Here is a 17088-nt window from a genome sequence, read left to right on the forward strand (position 1 = left end):
AATGGAAATGTTTTTGGGGGATTCAGTTCATTTGCATGGCATAGAGGGACTTTGCAATTAATTGCAATTCATCTGTTCACTCTTCATAACATTCTGGAGTATATGCAAATTGCCATCATACAAACTGAGGCAGCAGACTTTGTGAACATTAATATTTGTGTCATTCTCAAAACTTTTTGGCCACGAGTGTATTATGATCATACTGTATATTCCCAGAGTTTGCTAAATGAATTGCACAAAACCAAATGGATTTTACTTTTTAATAGATAAAAGGTTTACAATTAGATACGATTCAGACAACAGTAAAAATACATATGAATAATAGGATTCAAAACCTATTTAAGACTACATGCTTCTACAGAAATAGACATGTCTTGATAAGAATAAACAATGACACAGACTACAGAAGATCAGACTAATTACACAAGTCAATATACTGTTCGGAAAATACTTAAGGTTTTTATACAAGAGATCAGGGACTACATCAAACTCAAGCTACAAGAACAGTCTCTTTAAACTCAAAGGAGGAGACAGTCAGGAAGGTCAATAGAACTTGAGCTTTGGGAGTCTCAATACATGCATTTAAAAAGCATTATAGATAGTAGGATACCTGGTGGGTTACACTACGGTTAGAGGTCTCCGAGTCCCTTCTTGCTCGTCGCTTGGCGCACCTCCTCCATGAGGTCCTTGAGATACTGGATCCCATTGGCGATGGAGTCTGCTTTCTCCGCCAGCTTGTGGTTCCTTTGCTCCAGCTTGTCGCACTCCGCGCTCAGGTCCTCCTGCGCGGTCTTCTTCTTCTGGCGGTAGCGCGTGGCCGCCGTCTTGTTCTGCGCCATCTTCTTGAGCTTCTTCTCCTTCGGGGGTCCTCCAGTGGAGGACTTCATTGTCCCACTCGATGTGGTGGTGGGCTGGTCTGGATGTTGTGGCCTAGACTTGGGGGTTGTTGGGTACGGGTTTCTCCTGTTTTGGAACCTTGACTGAGTTGTGGCGATGGAGGGCCAGTTGAGCTGACCGGAGGAGCTTAAGCTGCCGTCACTGTCAGAGGAGAGGATCTCTGGGATGGTGACGGTGGGGGTTGTCACGCCAACCTCGTGTTTAGGGGCCAGGAGGACAACGATGCGGGTCGGGGAGAGAGACAGCACGATGCTGGGGACCGGCTGGGGAACCTCCAGGTGAAGCAGCTTCTCGCTGACACTCGCCGAGGCATCCACCTCACTACCCAACTTTAAGGTGAAGGTGGGAGATGGAAGAAGAGAGGGGGCTGGGGACTGGGGCTCTGATTTGATCTCCAGCTCCTCCTGGGCATCGGGGACGCAGGGGGGAGGTGAATGGACCTCCTCCTGAGGGTGTTCCTGGGGCTGTGAGACGGTCGGGGGCAGGAGTGGATCAGTGGTGGTGGAGAGGTCCGTGGGAGTAGGGAGAGTTGGGAGGGGCAGTGAGTCCAGCTCCATGGGACACTCAAAGGAAGGAATGAGGTCTTCAGGGGAGCTGGGGGAACCGTCTGGGCTGCAGGAACATATAAGTGAGTCCAGGTCAAACTCACTGAGGTCGACCTTCTTAGCCATCCAGTCCATGCCAGAAAACGCATCTTCTGTGGAGGACAAAGAAAGCGGGTTAATAGCTAAAGTAATATTAAAATACAAATATTCACATTACAAGTGGTGATCATGAATGTCAAAATGGAAGTCTAAGTTTTTATATTTGTGATAAAAGTATTTCACTGTAAGGTCTACTACACCTGTTGTATTTGGCGCATGTGACAAATAAAATTGGATTTGAAAACCTATGACCTTTTCTATACTGCAAAAAAACAGATCATGGGAATAAAATATAAATTGCTATGGATTTCTACACACTGTCGACCAGTATGAACATACGTGTGGAGGACTTAGGATGTGGTGGTCCTCACCTTTCCCATTATCTGCACCAATGTGATGGGTGTGGCCTAGCACATCAGCAGATAGCCAAGGGAAGGACAGCAAGTATGCCTCAGCCTTCTCTTCCTGGAGGAGCAGCGAAGGCGGAGAGGGAGGGGATAGAAGGAGAATTGGAGAAGATGACGAGAGGGGTGACGCCCCCCCCTCTATCAAGGTAACTTCATCATGGTTGAGCAGCGATCCCATGGGGTCAGCCATGAGAGAGGAAGGCCCACTGAGTAGGGCCTCCATATCGTCCAGGCCAAACGGTGAGCTCATCATGGTCATAGATCTGAGACGGTGGGTACTGCAGTAGGAGGTCGAGCGGTTCTTTTATGCTGTCAACTACAGCAGTGCTAAGGGTTTCCACAAGGGACCTGGGAAAGAGATCGGAGAAGACATGATGAGTTCATGGAATAATGTAAACCGAAGCTCATAATGTAGCCTAAAGAAATGGCCTTTTCTCCTTTATGTTAATTCTATATTTTGTCATGGTCAGTCATGTTATGTTGTGATTGAGTAATGTAATTTGTCTGCGCACATTTTTAATTGGGTGGCAAAAAAAAATTGTAAGTTTGAACTTATGTTTATATCTGTAATGCGTTTTGTGCACAACACTGCCCCTACTATTTTACAACGCACCTCCTTGCACTGGCACTGAATACCCTCCCTGTCTTTGTCTTGTGACTCGCACACGCGCCAAATGAGGTCAGTCAGTTTCCACAGCAACCATCGTCAGAATGGAAGCAAAGATTTGTTTAACTAAACATTGTTCGATCTGTGATGGAAGTGTGTCTAGCGAATGAGATGGCTGCTTCTGCCTCCCTAACAGCCACGCTTGTGTTCACCCTCCCGCCTTAAACACTGATTATATCGCCATTTTGTTCGGAAAAAGAACACGAACCATTTTGTTCCAGGTTGGCATTCCTGGAATAAAATCGTATCACCCATATTATTATTATTATTTTATTTTTTACCAATTTGGTGACAATGTCGCGGGCTGTTATATTAACAGTTCACTGACCATTTTGCCCGAAAGAGATACAATGTAACATTCTCTGATCTGACTTGTGACATCTGCATCCAATGTCATTCCAAGGATTTGTCTGGCGAATGGCAACCTTACGGCAAGATATACTATATGCATTTATAAAAATACTTCGCTACACAACATAAGCAGGCTAATAGCTTCACAAATTGAGGTTAGAGCTCATTGTCGTCATTGACCTGTCACAGATTCACGTTAGCTAGCCACTTGCCTACAAATATATACTTACGTCATTTTGACAAATATGAAGTTGAAGCAGTGCACTGGATTGATGCACTGTTGGATTTGCTGCTGCTAGGACCGCCGCGAACCGTTAAACTGCCATTTCGCCCAAGAAAGCGGTGTCACTTGAATGTTGCTGTGTGCTGGTTGAAAATGACGCATGCTGAGGGCGCAGCGTAATAAACAACTCTCAAAAAGACCAACGAGGTATATATACACACTAGATGACTTATAGGAGGCTTTGTGTTGAAGCCACCGTGCTTCCATCTTGCCCCCCCATTGTAAAACACATTTTGGAAGTTATGGAAAAGCATTTAATGTCTACATTCATTTTTGTCACGTTTATACTATTACAGACACCTTACTGCATACTTTGAAATTATATTATGTGAGATAAACATAAAGTGAAAAAATAGTCAGATTCTTTGAGGCTTCTGATGTTACTGTCCCCACTACCGCAACAAATACTTAAATACATGTAATTTTGTCCTTGAAACATTTAAGTGAAATGTATGGAGGACTGCGCCTACCGGGGAGTGCCAATATGTCCGACCAGTGGCTTCAAAGCCTCTAAATGGCCAATACATAGCATTCAAGGGTTTATATACATCGCTGACGCAGACCTAGGATATCCTTCCACAGGTCCTCACTAGCTTCTATAGCCACAAAGTCATAAACCCCACCCATTTCTACAAATTCTCTTCTTAAAATGTGATATTAACCCTAACCACACTGCTAACATGCCTAACCCCTAAATTTAAATTAAGACCAAAACAAAAAAAATCTGTGGAATCTGACTTTGTGGCTATAGAAGCTAGTGGAAACCGTATCATTCCGCACATTGGGGGTTAACAGGGGCCAGTTTTAGAAATCATCCTGTGATGTCTTATACTATTCACATAATTTATGAGAGCAAACAACTTTTCAATAAATTTAATTGCATGTCCTTTTTAGTATTCAGATAATTCACAAATAGGATATAGATAAACATGTCTTGTGGATATTCTCAGCAGTACACACTGCGTAGTAAAACATTTCACATTTACACTCGTATATTTTAAATACTTTATTTGAATCCACAAATCACATTACAGTTGAGAGGATTCAAACATTTAAAAGTTCATGGATATATGGAGACTTATGGATACAGAAAGCACCAAGGCTGCCCAAACAGCTGACACAGAGCAGTACCGCTGCTTTGCCTTTGTCCTATTCAGGCCTGCAATCTGAAAGCCACATACTGTCAGCCTATGTACATGGCTGAGTCTCCCAAATATTAGCACTGCAAGTTTGAACCAAGGCTGTTCACCGGGGCTGAAATTGCAGTAACTTGTCAGCAAAGGCTGGCTTCATGTGGGCTTCATTAGGGCAACCCACTTCAAAAATGAGCACCTCCCTCCGGCCTCCCCCCCAAAAAACAATATCTTGTATGTGTCCAAAACATTACCAGACCTTTACTGCATTAACGACGACACACACACACACCTCAAAATCTACTGGCTGCTAGAGAGAGTCTGCCATACTTGGTACAGTTCATTGAGCTCCTCCTGTAGCTCTTGGGTCACACCACAAATCCTGGTTGCAAACTTAGTCTCAGAGCCCTTTTCAGCCTCTGGCCATCCTTGTCGGTATAATACAGGTCCATGTCTCTGGCAAACCCTTTAGGATCATCTCAGACTTCATGCCCAACTGTTGGGACTTATTACACCCAGGATGCACTGCCTCCAGCCCCCTGGCCATCCGCAGGGCCTCAGGATCAGCATGATGGAGCCTGCGGAAATTGTACCGCCTCGCTCAGCCATGCCACTGTGAATGAAACAAAGACACAACTCCAAATCTGCTCTCGCGGCTTTGTACTTCTGCACCACCTCCTCCAGCCTCTTCCGGTCCACAGATTTGATTTTGTTGTTGCCCATGGCCAGTTTACAATTGGCTCATTCATCCCCCTCCTCTCCCCTGTAACTATTCCCCAGGTCGTTGCTGCAAATGAGAACGTGTTCTCAGTCAACTTACCTGGTAAAATAACGGTAAAATAAATAAATAAAATAAATGGCCGCTTTGATGCCTATCCCACTACCCGACGCCACAATGCCCGCCAAATTGCTGTGGCTATGAGGGAGGAACCCATGGTCATGTGCCCACAACGGCCACCGTCCCTCCCATGGCGTCCCTGGTGCCCTCTGCGATAGCCATGGTTTTGTTTTTCTTTTGCACGTTGTCCAGCTTCTCGGCGAGGTCGTTGAGCTCTGTGAAGTGGCCTCGCAGGGTATCATTACGCTTCATTAGCAGGCAGTTGAACAGACAGAAGCCATTTTTCACATAGAGGCACCTCTGGCTGAACTCCCTGGTGGGATAGAAAGACAGATTTAATAAAAGACAGAGGGCTGATTAAATTGTATGCCTGCCTGTAATAGATGTAAGATCAAACCTCTATCCTTGAAATTGTGTATTAACCACATGTGTACAGGAAGAGGTTAGCCAGGTCTCACCTGGTTTCATCCTCTAGACTGAGGCCATAAAATGAAGGAGGCATGTTTTCCCAGCCTGAAAGACACATACACAATTACAAACCAAATGTATTATCCCTCAGTAATCTATGGTCATATATTGAATCCTAACAGCTGAGAACAGTATTTTTATTATTATTATTTTTTTACAGAATACTTTTTTACAGAAGACTCTTTCATCCTTAAAAATGAATTAAATACAATGTAATGTAGTGTCAAATAATGCGATATACAGTACCAGTCAACCGTTTGGACACACCTACTCATTTTAAGGTTTTTCTTTATTTTTACTATTTTCTACATTGTAAAATAATAGTGAAGACATTGACATAACACATATGGTGAAGACTATGAAATAACACATACAGAATCGTGTAGTAACAAAAAGCGTTAAATCAAAATATATTTTAGATTCTTCAAAGTAGCCACCCTTTGCCTTGATGACAGCTTTGCACACTCTGGGTATTCTCTCAACCAGCTTCACCTGGAATGTTTTCCCATGAGTCTTTTCCTAGCCACCATGCTTCTACATCTGCGTTGCTTGCCGTTTCTGGTTTTAGGCTGGGTTTCTGTATAGCACTTTGTGACATCTGCGGATGTAAAAATGTCTTCATAAATACATTTGATTGATTGGAGTTCCCACATATGCTGAGCACTTTTTGTCTGCTTTTCCTTCACTCTGCAATCCAACTCATCTCAAACCATCTCATTTGAGTTGAGGTGAGGTGATTGTGCAGGCCAACTCATCTGATGCAGCACTCCATCACTCTCGTTTTTGCTCAAATAGCCCTTACACACCCTGGAGGTGTGTTCGATCATTGTCCTGTTGAAAAACAAATGATAGTCCCACTAAGTGCAAACCAGATGGGATGTCGTCTCTTTTTATTATCGGTGTCCTTTAGCAATGGTTTCTTTGCAGCAATTCGACCATGAAGGCCTGATTCACGTATTCTCCTCTGAACAGTTGATGTTGTCCGTTACTTGAACTCTGTAAAGCATTTATTTGGGCTGCAATTTCTGAGGGTGGTAACTGTAACGAACTTATCCTCTACAGCAGAGGTGACTCTGGGTCTTCCTTTCCTGTGGCGGTCCTCATGAGAGCCAGTTTCATCATAGCGCTTGATGGTTTTTGCGACTGCACTTGAAGAAACTTTCAAATGACTGACCTTCATGTCTTAAAGTAATGATGGACTGTCGTTTCTCTTCGCTTATTTGAGATGTTCTTGCCATAATATGGACTTTTACCAAATAGGGCCATCTTCTGTATACCATCCGTACCTTGTCACAACACAACTGATTGGCTCAAACGCATTAAGAAAGAAATTCCACAAATTAACTTTTTTCAAGGGACACCTGTTAAGTGAAATGCATTCCAGGTGACTACCTCATGAAGCTGATTGAGAGAATGCCAAGAGTGTGCAAAGCTGTCATCAAGGCAAAGGGTGGCTACTTCGAAGAATCTAAAATATAATATATTTAGATTTTTTAAACACTTTTTTTGGTTACTACATGATTCCATATGTGTCATTTCATAGTTATGATGTCTTCACTATTATTCTACAATGTAGTAAATAGTAAAAGTAAAGAAAAACCCTGAAATGAGTAGGTGTGTCCTAACTTTTGACTGGTACTGTAGATCTGTGGTAATGTTTAACTCACATCCCACTGTCTTCATCCATCTCATTCGATTTTCAAATTCCTGCTGAAAAACAAAAATAGGTACACACAGGTTTTTAGATCAAATTGAAATGATGCATAATCTAATAATGCAGGTGAACAGCATCAGAAAGGGGAAACCTCATGTGAAGCCTGGTTTTGGCTTAGGCACTGAGAATAGAACGTACTACATACATCAGTACAAAAGAAGGAAACAAAATTCCCCCAATCATTACAATACAAATCCATCAGATCAGACATCACTCTGCTTCCTCATTGAATCCACAGTTCTGATAATGGTTACCAGGTTGGAACTGTGGTGCTGCCTGTGTTTTGTAGACGCTGCTAGATGGGTTGAACTGAAATGATAGAGATTCAAAAACCATTGTTACATTTTTTTTTTAATCGAACACAATGTAGGTATAGACTATATCACTTATTGTCAGGTACGGTGTGGCATGCGAGTGTGTGCATGCATTTGTGTGTGTGTGTCCGTGAATGTGAGAAATTGTGTGTGTGTGTATCTCACCTGGAATGTGTTCTCATCAGGCAGTACTTCTAGAGAAGGTAATTGGTCCTGAACCTCGCTGATCTCGCTGTAGACTGACGCTGAGTGGAAGATGGTGGTAGGTTGATACGACAGAGATGGTCTATTTACAGGTGGTGGTGGTGGTGGTGGGGTAGGGAGTTGAGGACGAGCATGCAGAGAGCCTCCTTTTGCGTTGGTGGGCTATGTAATGAATTTAGTTTTGTTTTACAGACACTAGCAACTATTGCTGCAACTTCAATATCTGACATAGTATCTGTGATAGAAAAATGACATATTTACCTGATTTGTTGGCTATGACGATTATATACTTCACTAAACAGTAAGACATTTCTGTTCTATTAAATGTCTGTGTGAACTGAGAGCCTAAAAAGCACAGTCAGATTTCACCTGCATTACTACATTTTGGATTTCAAAGTAAATCTCATCTTTGCATAATACACTCAATAAAAACTATTATATTTATCATAGTGATTTCAGAGTAACATTAAAACACAATAATATGCCCCACCAACATTAGACAACAGTAAAACCTCAAATTGTTGAGATAAGTCAGATTAACTGATGACTAAAATAGCAGTGCAGAAGGCACTCTTTTGCTAAGTGCAGAGACTTATTGTAGGTAATGAATGTGAAGGGCAATGCTACATACTTTGTGGTGCAGCAGAAAGATCAGTGCAGATCAGACTTCAAATCCCAGGTGGGGTCATGTTCCAGCTGAACAGCGTACCACTTACTTTAAAACCACCATACCATTACTTTAAAACCACCATACCATTACTTTAAAACCACCATACCATTACTTTAAAACCACCATACCATTACTTTAAAACCACCATACCATTACTTTAAAACCACCATACCATTACTTTAAAACCACCATACCATTACTTTATTAATAATGGTTTGGGATCATCTGGGACCATCATGTGACGTCCTGACAACTGGTAAAACAAATGTCTTGAGAACATTTCACAAACATCCTAACATGGTCCTCACCCCATTACGGAAAACCACATGAATTTCACCTGATCACGTGTTTAAGCTATGTTAATGTGACAACATGTAAAGTGTGAGTGGACCAAGTAATTTTAGGTTGCTCGAAAGCGGAAAGGTGGAATAAACGAGCCGGGAGCAGGTTTTCTTACATTGAACAAAGTTCTCTATTTTTCTCTATTTTCTTTCTTCTCAAACAATCCCACACAATCAAGGATCTCACAAGGATAACACACATCTTCTTCTTTACAAGGATAAGGAACACCAGGTGAGTAACTTTTAACTATAACACAAATCACGGGTGTGTCACTGCCTCAACTATCCATTCGTGGAGAGCTCCTTTCGGGGTGGTGGTGCGGATCGGTGGTTGCCATTCCCAAGAGGTAGTTTGTCCTCTTCTTCTCCCTTTCATCAGGTAAATCCTCTCCTTCGGAGAATCAATCACCATTTCTTTTTCTCCAGACTGCTGGTTCCCTCCTCTCTCTTGTAGGGGGATAGAAATAGGTGATTAGTACAGTCAGCTGTGCTTAACTGCCTTTGATCACCTTTACTCACCGGGCTGGGCTACTATCCGTGGGACCAGGCTGCCGCCTGCTGGTCCTTCCACAAAAGCAACATGTATTAACATGAAACTAAACACGCGACAACATGTGAAAACATGGTCTCGTGAAATGTTCCAAAAACATGTTTGCAAATGATTTCACTTGCACATGTGAAGTGTCCCAAAAACACATGTTTTCACATGTGAACAATAACAACAAATCAACAAGACACAAGTACATTTAATAACCATGAGGGGACTTTTTGAGTTTCAGGAAGGAAGGAACATAAATAGAGGTGGTTATATTTCACTGTGAACACTTCCCTGTCTCTGTCACACACATACAGTATCTGTTTCACCTCAGATGAAAGCAATGAAAGCATATCACAATATGCTTTCATGTGTCTCCCGGGTGGCGCAGTGGTCTAGGGCACTGCATCGCAGTGCTAGCTGCGCCACCAGAGTCTCTGGGTTAACGCCCAGGCTCTGTTGCAGCCGGCCGCAACCGGGAGGTCCGTGGGACGACGCACAATTGGCATAGCATCGTCCGGGTTAGGGGTTAGGGAGGGATTGGCTGTTTTATCAGTGTCTCAGTATGTAAAAAATAAATAAAAAAATGTAATAAAATGTATGCACTCTACTGTAAGTCGCTCTGGATAAGAGCGTCTGCTAAATGACTAAAATGTAAAAATGTAAAATGTAATAAATAAATGTTGTACTATATCCTTTGAACGGCACAATGTGTGTATGTATAGTCAGTCGTGAGCTGTGTTTGTGCTTCTGTACCAGTTGGAGACAGGGGCATGTACGGCTCTCACCTGCAGCAGGGGTTGGAGTTGTGTGGCCAATCCCTGAGGGGGAACGAGACAGGGTGTGGAAGGGGGGCCCTCCCGGCCATGGTGGGGGACCGTGATGGGTGAGGTAACCTCTCATTGTCTGTGTTTGAGGGCTATTGAACATGAAAAATCCCAGAAGCGATGTTAGTTGTGAATTGACATAACGGCCTAAAAAGTAACTTGAGTGATGCTGGTATTGAGTGGTGCTTACCGCCGGACTCTGGGATCTATTGACGTCATAGTCCCCATACAAGGACAGGGGTTCAGATTTGGGTGGAGCTGGGGGTCGAACAGGGCAAGGGGACTGACTGTGCTTTCGTTCTATGGAATCCTATACCAATACAAAGAAAGCAAAGATGTCTTATTGACAGAAAGTAAAGTTACACTGATAAAACAGTGAACGTTGATGTCTTTTCTTCTTTGCAATGAATATGAAGTACTCTCTCTCACCTGAGGTTGTAGTAGGTGCATTTCTGGTAGCGTCCTCTCATACTCTGAAGAGGCTGAAGAGGAGCGGGACATCATGGGGGACCGAGGGGGTCTCACAGGCCATGGGAGAGGAGGAGGGGAAGGCTTATTTTTGCTATACCCGTCGAAGGCCTGTGTTAAACCTCAGCGAAGAGTAGTGGGTTGATTTGTTTTATTCAACCTATCTTACTGTATACACTATATACTGGCTCATTCAGTGGTTCTCTTGGTTTACCTTCTCAGTCATTCCAAGTTTAGATCTATCATTATAGCCCCCACCTGCAGATGGAGAGGGCCTCAGAAGAGTGCAATAGGTCTTGGGAGGAACTGGAGGGCGGCGAACAGGACGGGGGTTCAAACAGGGGCTCTGATAGGCTGTTAGGGAGCCAGTCTGATTGGAGGTCAGTCAAAACAGTTCATCAATCATTTAGCAACAACAATTGGAACATTAACCGCAAGAGACAGTGAGCCAGACTAGAAAGGGAAGAATGAGAGGGGAAAAGAGGAAGAGGCCCCCGGCCTCTGCACAGCAGTGAGTGTATCTTCTATGCTGGTTCTGACAGGAAAACTGATTAGAAGAACCTAGATGTAATGAAACACGAGAAGAGGGTGTTGTTGACTCACCTGGGTATCCATCACATTGCTGTAGCTTGGGGAGAGGCCTGGGAAGCCTGAGTTCTGTTTCTTGTCCAGGGGCTCTGAGTGGGACATAGACTGGGGTAATGCTGGCTGAGTCTAGATTTGGTACACAGATTGACTTCTTCCTGTTAGACTTAGCTGAGACACAAATCACAAAGTCACGATTATGTGCAGTTAAACGGTATATAGACTGTTGTGGTGTCATAGAGCTTTGGGCCAGTAACGGAAAGGTTACTGGTTTGAATACCTGAGACGACAAGGGGGGGAAAAAATATATATACTTGTCGCAGTGCCCTTGAGCAAGGCACTTAACCCTAATTGCTCCAGGGACGCTGTACAATGGTGACCCTACTCTCTGCGGATGTCTCAGGGGAAGTTGGGATATGCCAAAAATAATAAATACATTCCCATTACACGCTTTTGTGTAACAGGGCAAATATAAGCACCCCCCCCCCCCCAAATTAGTAGTATTATTATAATATGAATAATAAGTACTTTACTGTTACAGCCCATTAGGATTCATGAAATTATAATATAGCTATTGTGACCAACCAGAGTTTTGAAACCCAGGTCTCCTGCGCACGACAGTATAAGGTGCATTTCTTCATGTCTTTAAATCATACATTTTTAGTGCTGTCCTGCATTTGATCTCACTTGGCTTCTACTCACCTGGGGCTCTGACATCTGAGGCCGTTAGTCACCAGCAGTCACAAAGTTTGGCCGAAAGGGAGACCGGCTCCTTGACCTGGCAGACCCTGGTGTCTGGCTATTCCATGGGCTTCCATTGTACCTATAATTCTATCAAACGCAATTCAAAAATCTTTAACACTGTCAAAGAAGGATTTGAAAAATGGGCAATTTTCCTTCTGGCATCATCCTTACCGTTGATGCGTTTTCCTCTTGGCTGTCTGAATCCACCTGTAAGGATGGGAGGTCATAGGACCCGATGGCCGTGGACGACTTCACCAAGAATGACTTCCTGGGGGGTATAGGAGGCTAGGGGCAGAATGATGGGAAACAACTACATCAAATCACTGCAAACTCTCGCTTGTCTTTTTACATGGCAAATCTCCAGTGAGAGCTTTGTTTTGAAATGTTGCACTTCCCCCCTGATATCAAGTCTACTGTGTGAGGAAGATCCAAGACTCAGAAATACAAGATTACATCTAACTATGAGCAATGACAAATACTTTTAATACCATAATGTGCGTTAAGGCTTTAGTTTCACACTGAAAGTGGACACTGTTTTAATGATAACACAACAACCAACCAATGAATAGGATATCCGACCATATCATTTTCACAACATTCCCTTTTGGAAATGGTAGGGCGATATACACTACCATTCAAAAGTTTGGGGTCACTTAGAAATGTCCTTGTTTTTGAAAGAAAAACACGTTTTTTTGTCCATTAAAATACCATCAAATTGATCAGAAATACAGTGTAGACATGGTTAATGTTGTAAATGACTTAGCTGGAATGTCAGATTTTTTTATGGAATATCTACATAGGCGTACTATTATCAGCAACCATCACTCCTGTGTTCCAATGGCAAGTTGTGTTAGCTAATCCAAGTTTATCATTTTAAAAGGCAAAAAATAACTTTTGCAATTATGTTAGCAAATCAAATCAAACGTATTTATATAGCCCTTCGTACATCAGCTGATATCACAAAGTGCTGTACAGAAACCCAGCCTAAAACCCCAAACAGCAAGCAATGCAGGTGTGGAAGCACGGTGGCTAGGAAAAACTCCCTAGAAAGGCCAAAACCTAGGAAGAAACCTAGAGAGGAACCAGGCTATGAGCGGTGGCCAGTCCTCTTCTGGCTGTGCCGGGTGGAGATTATAACAGAACATGGCCAAGATGTTCAAATGTTCATAAATGACCAGCATGGTCAAATAATAATAATCACAGTAGTAGTCGAGGGTGCAGCAAGTCAGCACCTCAGGAGTAAATGTCAGTTGGCTTTTCATAGCCGATCATTAAGAGTATCTCTACCGCTCCTGCGGTCTCTAGAGAGTTGAAAACAGCAGGTCTGGGATAGGTAGCACGTCCAGTGAACAGGTCAGGGTTCCATAGCCGCAGGCAGAACAGTTGAAATTGGAGCAGCAGCACGGCCAGGTGGACTGGGGACAGCAAGGAGTCATCATGTCAGGTCGTCCTGAGGCATGGTCCTAGGGCTCAGGTCCTCCGAGAGAGAGAAAGAAAGAGAGAAAGAGAGAATTAGAGAGAGCATACTTAAATTCACACAGGACACCGGATAAGACAGAAGTACTCCAGATATAACAAACTGACCCTAGCCCCCCGACACATAAACTAATGCAGCATAAATACTGGAGGCTGAGACAGGAGGGGTCAGGAGACACTGTGGCCCCATCCGATGATATCCCCGGACAGGGCCAAGCGTTTGTAGACTTTAAGAAACAAAGATGAAGGGACAGTTTCATCAGTACGTGCTTAAAGAAAGTTATATCACAAAGATCACAGATGACAGTGCCCACCAAATCTATGACAATGGAGAATGAATTGTAAGCACCAAAGTGTGTTTGTCAAAATAATATCTGAAAATGTCAGTTGTTGTACATAAATTGCTATTGCAAATAGAAGTATTATGATATATGCAGTTGAGGAATATTCCAAGTACCAACACTACATGTAGAACGGACATAAGACATTCCCACATACAGTATTTTTTTATTTCACCTTTATTCAACCAGGTAAGAAAGTTGAGAACAAGTTCTCATTTACAACTGCGACCTGGCCAAGATAAAGCAAAGCAGTGTGACACAAACAACAAGGCAGAGTTACACAGGGAATAAACAAACGTACAGCCAATAACACAATAGAAAAGTCTATATACAGTGTGTGCAAATGAAGTAAGATTAGGGAGGTAAAGGCAATAAATAGGCCGTAGTGGCAAAATAAATACAATTACGCAAATAAACACTGGAGTGATAGGTGTGCAGAAGATGCAAGATGCAAGTAGAGATACTGGGGTGCAAAGGAGCAAAATGAAAATATATATAATAAATAAATATAATAAAATAACAATATGGGGATGAGGTATTTGGATGGGCTATTTACAGATGGGCTATGTACAGGTGCAATGATCTGTAAGCTGCTCTGATAGCTGATACTTAAAGGTAGTGAGGGAGATATGAGTCTCCAGCATCAGTGATTTTTCAAGTCGTTCCAGTCATTGGCAGCAGAGAACTGGAAGGAAAGGCAGCCAAACGAGGAATTGGCTTTTGGGGTGACCAGTGAAATATACCTGCTGGAGCGCGTGCTATGGGTGGGTGCTGCTATAGTGACCAGTGAGCTGAGATAAGACGGGGCTTTACCTAGCAAGGACTTATAGATGACCTGGAGCCAGTGGGTTTGGCGACGAATATGAAGCGAGGGCCAGCCAACGAGAACATACAGGTCGCAGTGGTCACAGTGGTGGGTAGTATATGGGGCTTTGGTGACGCATCCAATTTGCTGACTAGAGTATTGTAGGCTATTTTGTCAAGGATCGGTAGAATAGTCAGTTTTACGAGGGTATGTTTGGATGCATGAGTGAAGGATGCTTTGCTGCAAAATAGGAAGCCAATTCTAGATTACATTTTGGATTGGAGATGCTTAATATGAGTCTGGAAGGATTACAGTCTAGCCAGACACCTAGGTATTTGTAGTTGTCCACATATTCTAAGTCAGAACGTCCAGAGTAGTGATGCTAGGCGGGCGGGCAGGTGCGGGCAGCGATCGGTTGAAGAGCATGTGTTTAGTTTTACTTGCATTTAAGAGCAGTTGGAGGCCACGGAAGGAGTGTTGTATGGTTAGTTAACAGTGTCCAAAGAAGGACCAGAAGTATACAGAATGGTGTTGTCTGCGTAAAAGTGGATCAGAGAATCACCAGCAGCAAGAGCGACATCATTGATGTATACAGAGAAAAGAGTCGACCCGAGAATTGAACCCTGTAGCACCCCCATAGACTGCCAGAGGTCCAGACATCAAGCCCTCCGATTTGCCACACTGAACTCTATCAGAGAATTAGTTGGTGAACCAGGCGAGGCAGTCATTTGAGAAACCAAGGCTGTTGAGTCTGCCGATAAGTTCCTAACCCTGAAAAGTTGCATATCGCGAGGGCTATTAGATGCTAATGCAGTACGCCACAGGATGTTTTTGTGCTGGTCAAGGGCAGTCAGGTCTGGAGTGAACCAAGGGCTATATCTTTTCCTGGTTCTACATTTTTTGAATGGGGCATGCTTATTTAAGATGGTGATGAAAGCACTTTTAAAGAGTAACCAGTCATCCTCTACTGACGGAATGAGGTCAATTTCTTTCCAGGATACACGGGCCAGGTTGATTAGAAAGGCCTACTCGCTGAAGTGTTTTTGTGAGTGTTTGACTGTGATGAGGGGTGGTTGTTTGACCGCGGACCCATTACGGACGCAGGCAATGAGGCAGTGATCACTGAGATCCTGGTTGAAGACAGCAGAGGTGTATTTAGAGGACAGGTTGGTCAGGATGATATCTATGAGGGTGCCCGAGTTTACGGATTTGGGGTTGTACCTGGTAAATTTCATAATTTGGGTGAGGTTGAGGGCATCTAGCTTAGATTGTAGGACGGCCGGAGTGATAAGCATATCCCAGTTTAGGTCACCTAACAGTACAAACTCTGAAGATAAATGGGGGGCAATTAATTCACATATGGTGTCCAGGGCGCAGCTGGGGGCTGAGGGGGGTCTGTAACAATTGGCAACAGTGAGAGACTTATTTCTGAAAAGGTGGGTTTTTAGAAGTAGAAGCTCAAACTGTTTGGGCACAGACCTGGATAGCATGACAGAACCCTGCAGTAGATTGCAACTCCACCCCCTTCGGCAGTTCTGTCTTGGGGGAAAATGTATACACATTCATAGAGGCATTTTCCAGCTATGATTTTACCACTCATAATCCAGAATGGATATGACAATGTGGCCAGCACAGGACGTAATACAACAATCTACTTTTTGATATTTTTGACTTCTTATCTGGTAAACTGCTACTATGTGTCAAGAAGAGAGCCCCAAATAGGGGTTAGTGTACTCCAGTAAAAAACTATTGCCATGTGTCCCCGTTCATAGGAGCATGAAAGACTCGTCTCTGGTAGAATTGAGTTGGCACTTTATTGGCCCAAACACCCACAGACTTACAAGGTTGAGGTTACTCATGGATAGTAATTAGTCATTTTTTTTTGCATTGATGCATTGTGTCTTCTAACTGTCCAAGAATAGGATCCAAAGTGGTAGGAAATATTTGTTCCCATAAATACAAAGGAGGATATCTCTCCTCATACCTCTGGCACTTTAGTCAGACTGCCAGACTGTGCACCACAGAGCCAATCAGGAGAGAATACATACAGGTCAACGGTGCCAATTGAATGTCAAGGGGTGTGTCTGCCTTTTGGATGACTCACTCTTTACAGAGAACCCCTGTGGTTCAAGTCAAGAGCTACCCTTCCCCTTTCAGTCTGCTCTGCGCATGTCTGAAAGTGACAGAGCCAGCAGCCAAGAGAGTTTTTCACAGTATGCCATAAAAAATTATTACACTTATGAATGTAGGTAAAATGCTAATATGTATTAGATCCAGTACAATGGAATAACTAAGACCTGAATTTGAATGCAGCGTGTTCCGATTCCTCCTTCTCTTTCTGTCCAGCAGGGTCAACCAAAAACACTTGGGCCTGAT

At 43.3% G+C, this 17088-nt stretch overlaps 1 protein-coding gene across 1 annotated transcript; it reads right to left on the minus strand.

Annotated features, from left to right (window-relative positions):
• Positions 1 to 246: 246 nt before the first annotated feature.
• LOC129832861 (cyclic AMP-dependent transcription factor ATF-4-like) lies at positions 247 to 3376 on the minus strand. Its single transcript, XM_055896931.1, has 3 exons — positions 3197 to 3376; positions 1913 to 2296; positions 247 to 1594 (listed from the first exon to the last, which is right to left on the minus strand). The coding sequence occupies exons 2-3, from the start codon at positions 2205 to 2207 to the stop codon at positions 630 to 632; spliced, it is 1260 nt and encodes a 419-aa protein (XP_055752906.1). The 5' UTR covers positions 2208 to 2296; positions 3197 to 3376; the 3' UTR covers positions 247 to 629.
• Between the last annotated feature and the right edge of the window lie 13712 nt (positions 3377 to 17088).

Source organism: Salvelinus fontinalis, chromosome 34, assembly GCF_029448725.1.
Source record: "Salvelinus fontinalis isolate EN_2023a chromosome 34, ASM2944872v1, whole genome shotgun sequence".
In the NCBI taxonomy this organism is placed as follows: domain Eukaryota; kingdom Metazoa; phylum Chordata; class Actinopteri; order Salmoniformes; family Salmonidae; genus Salvelinus; species Salvelinus fontinalis.

What these genes read in the sequence shown, in the direction of transcription:
- LOC129832861 (XM_055896931.1), bottom strand. Translation starts at nt 2,207, where the DNA reads ATGACCATGATGAGCTCACCGTTTGGCCTGGACGATATGGAGGCCCTA. An exon ending in TGGTGCAGATAATGGGAAAG is followed by an intron (nt 1,595 to 1,912) that starts GTGAGGACCACC and finishes TGTCCTCCACAG; the next exon opens with AAGATGCGTTTTCTGGCATG.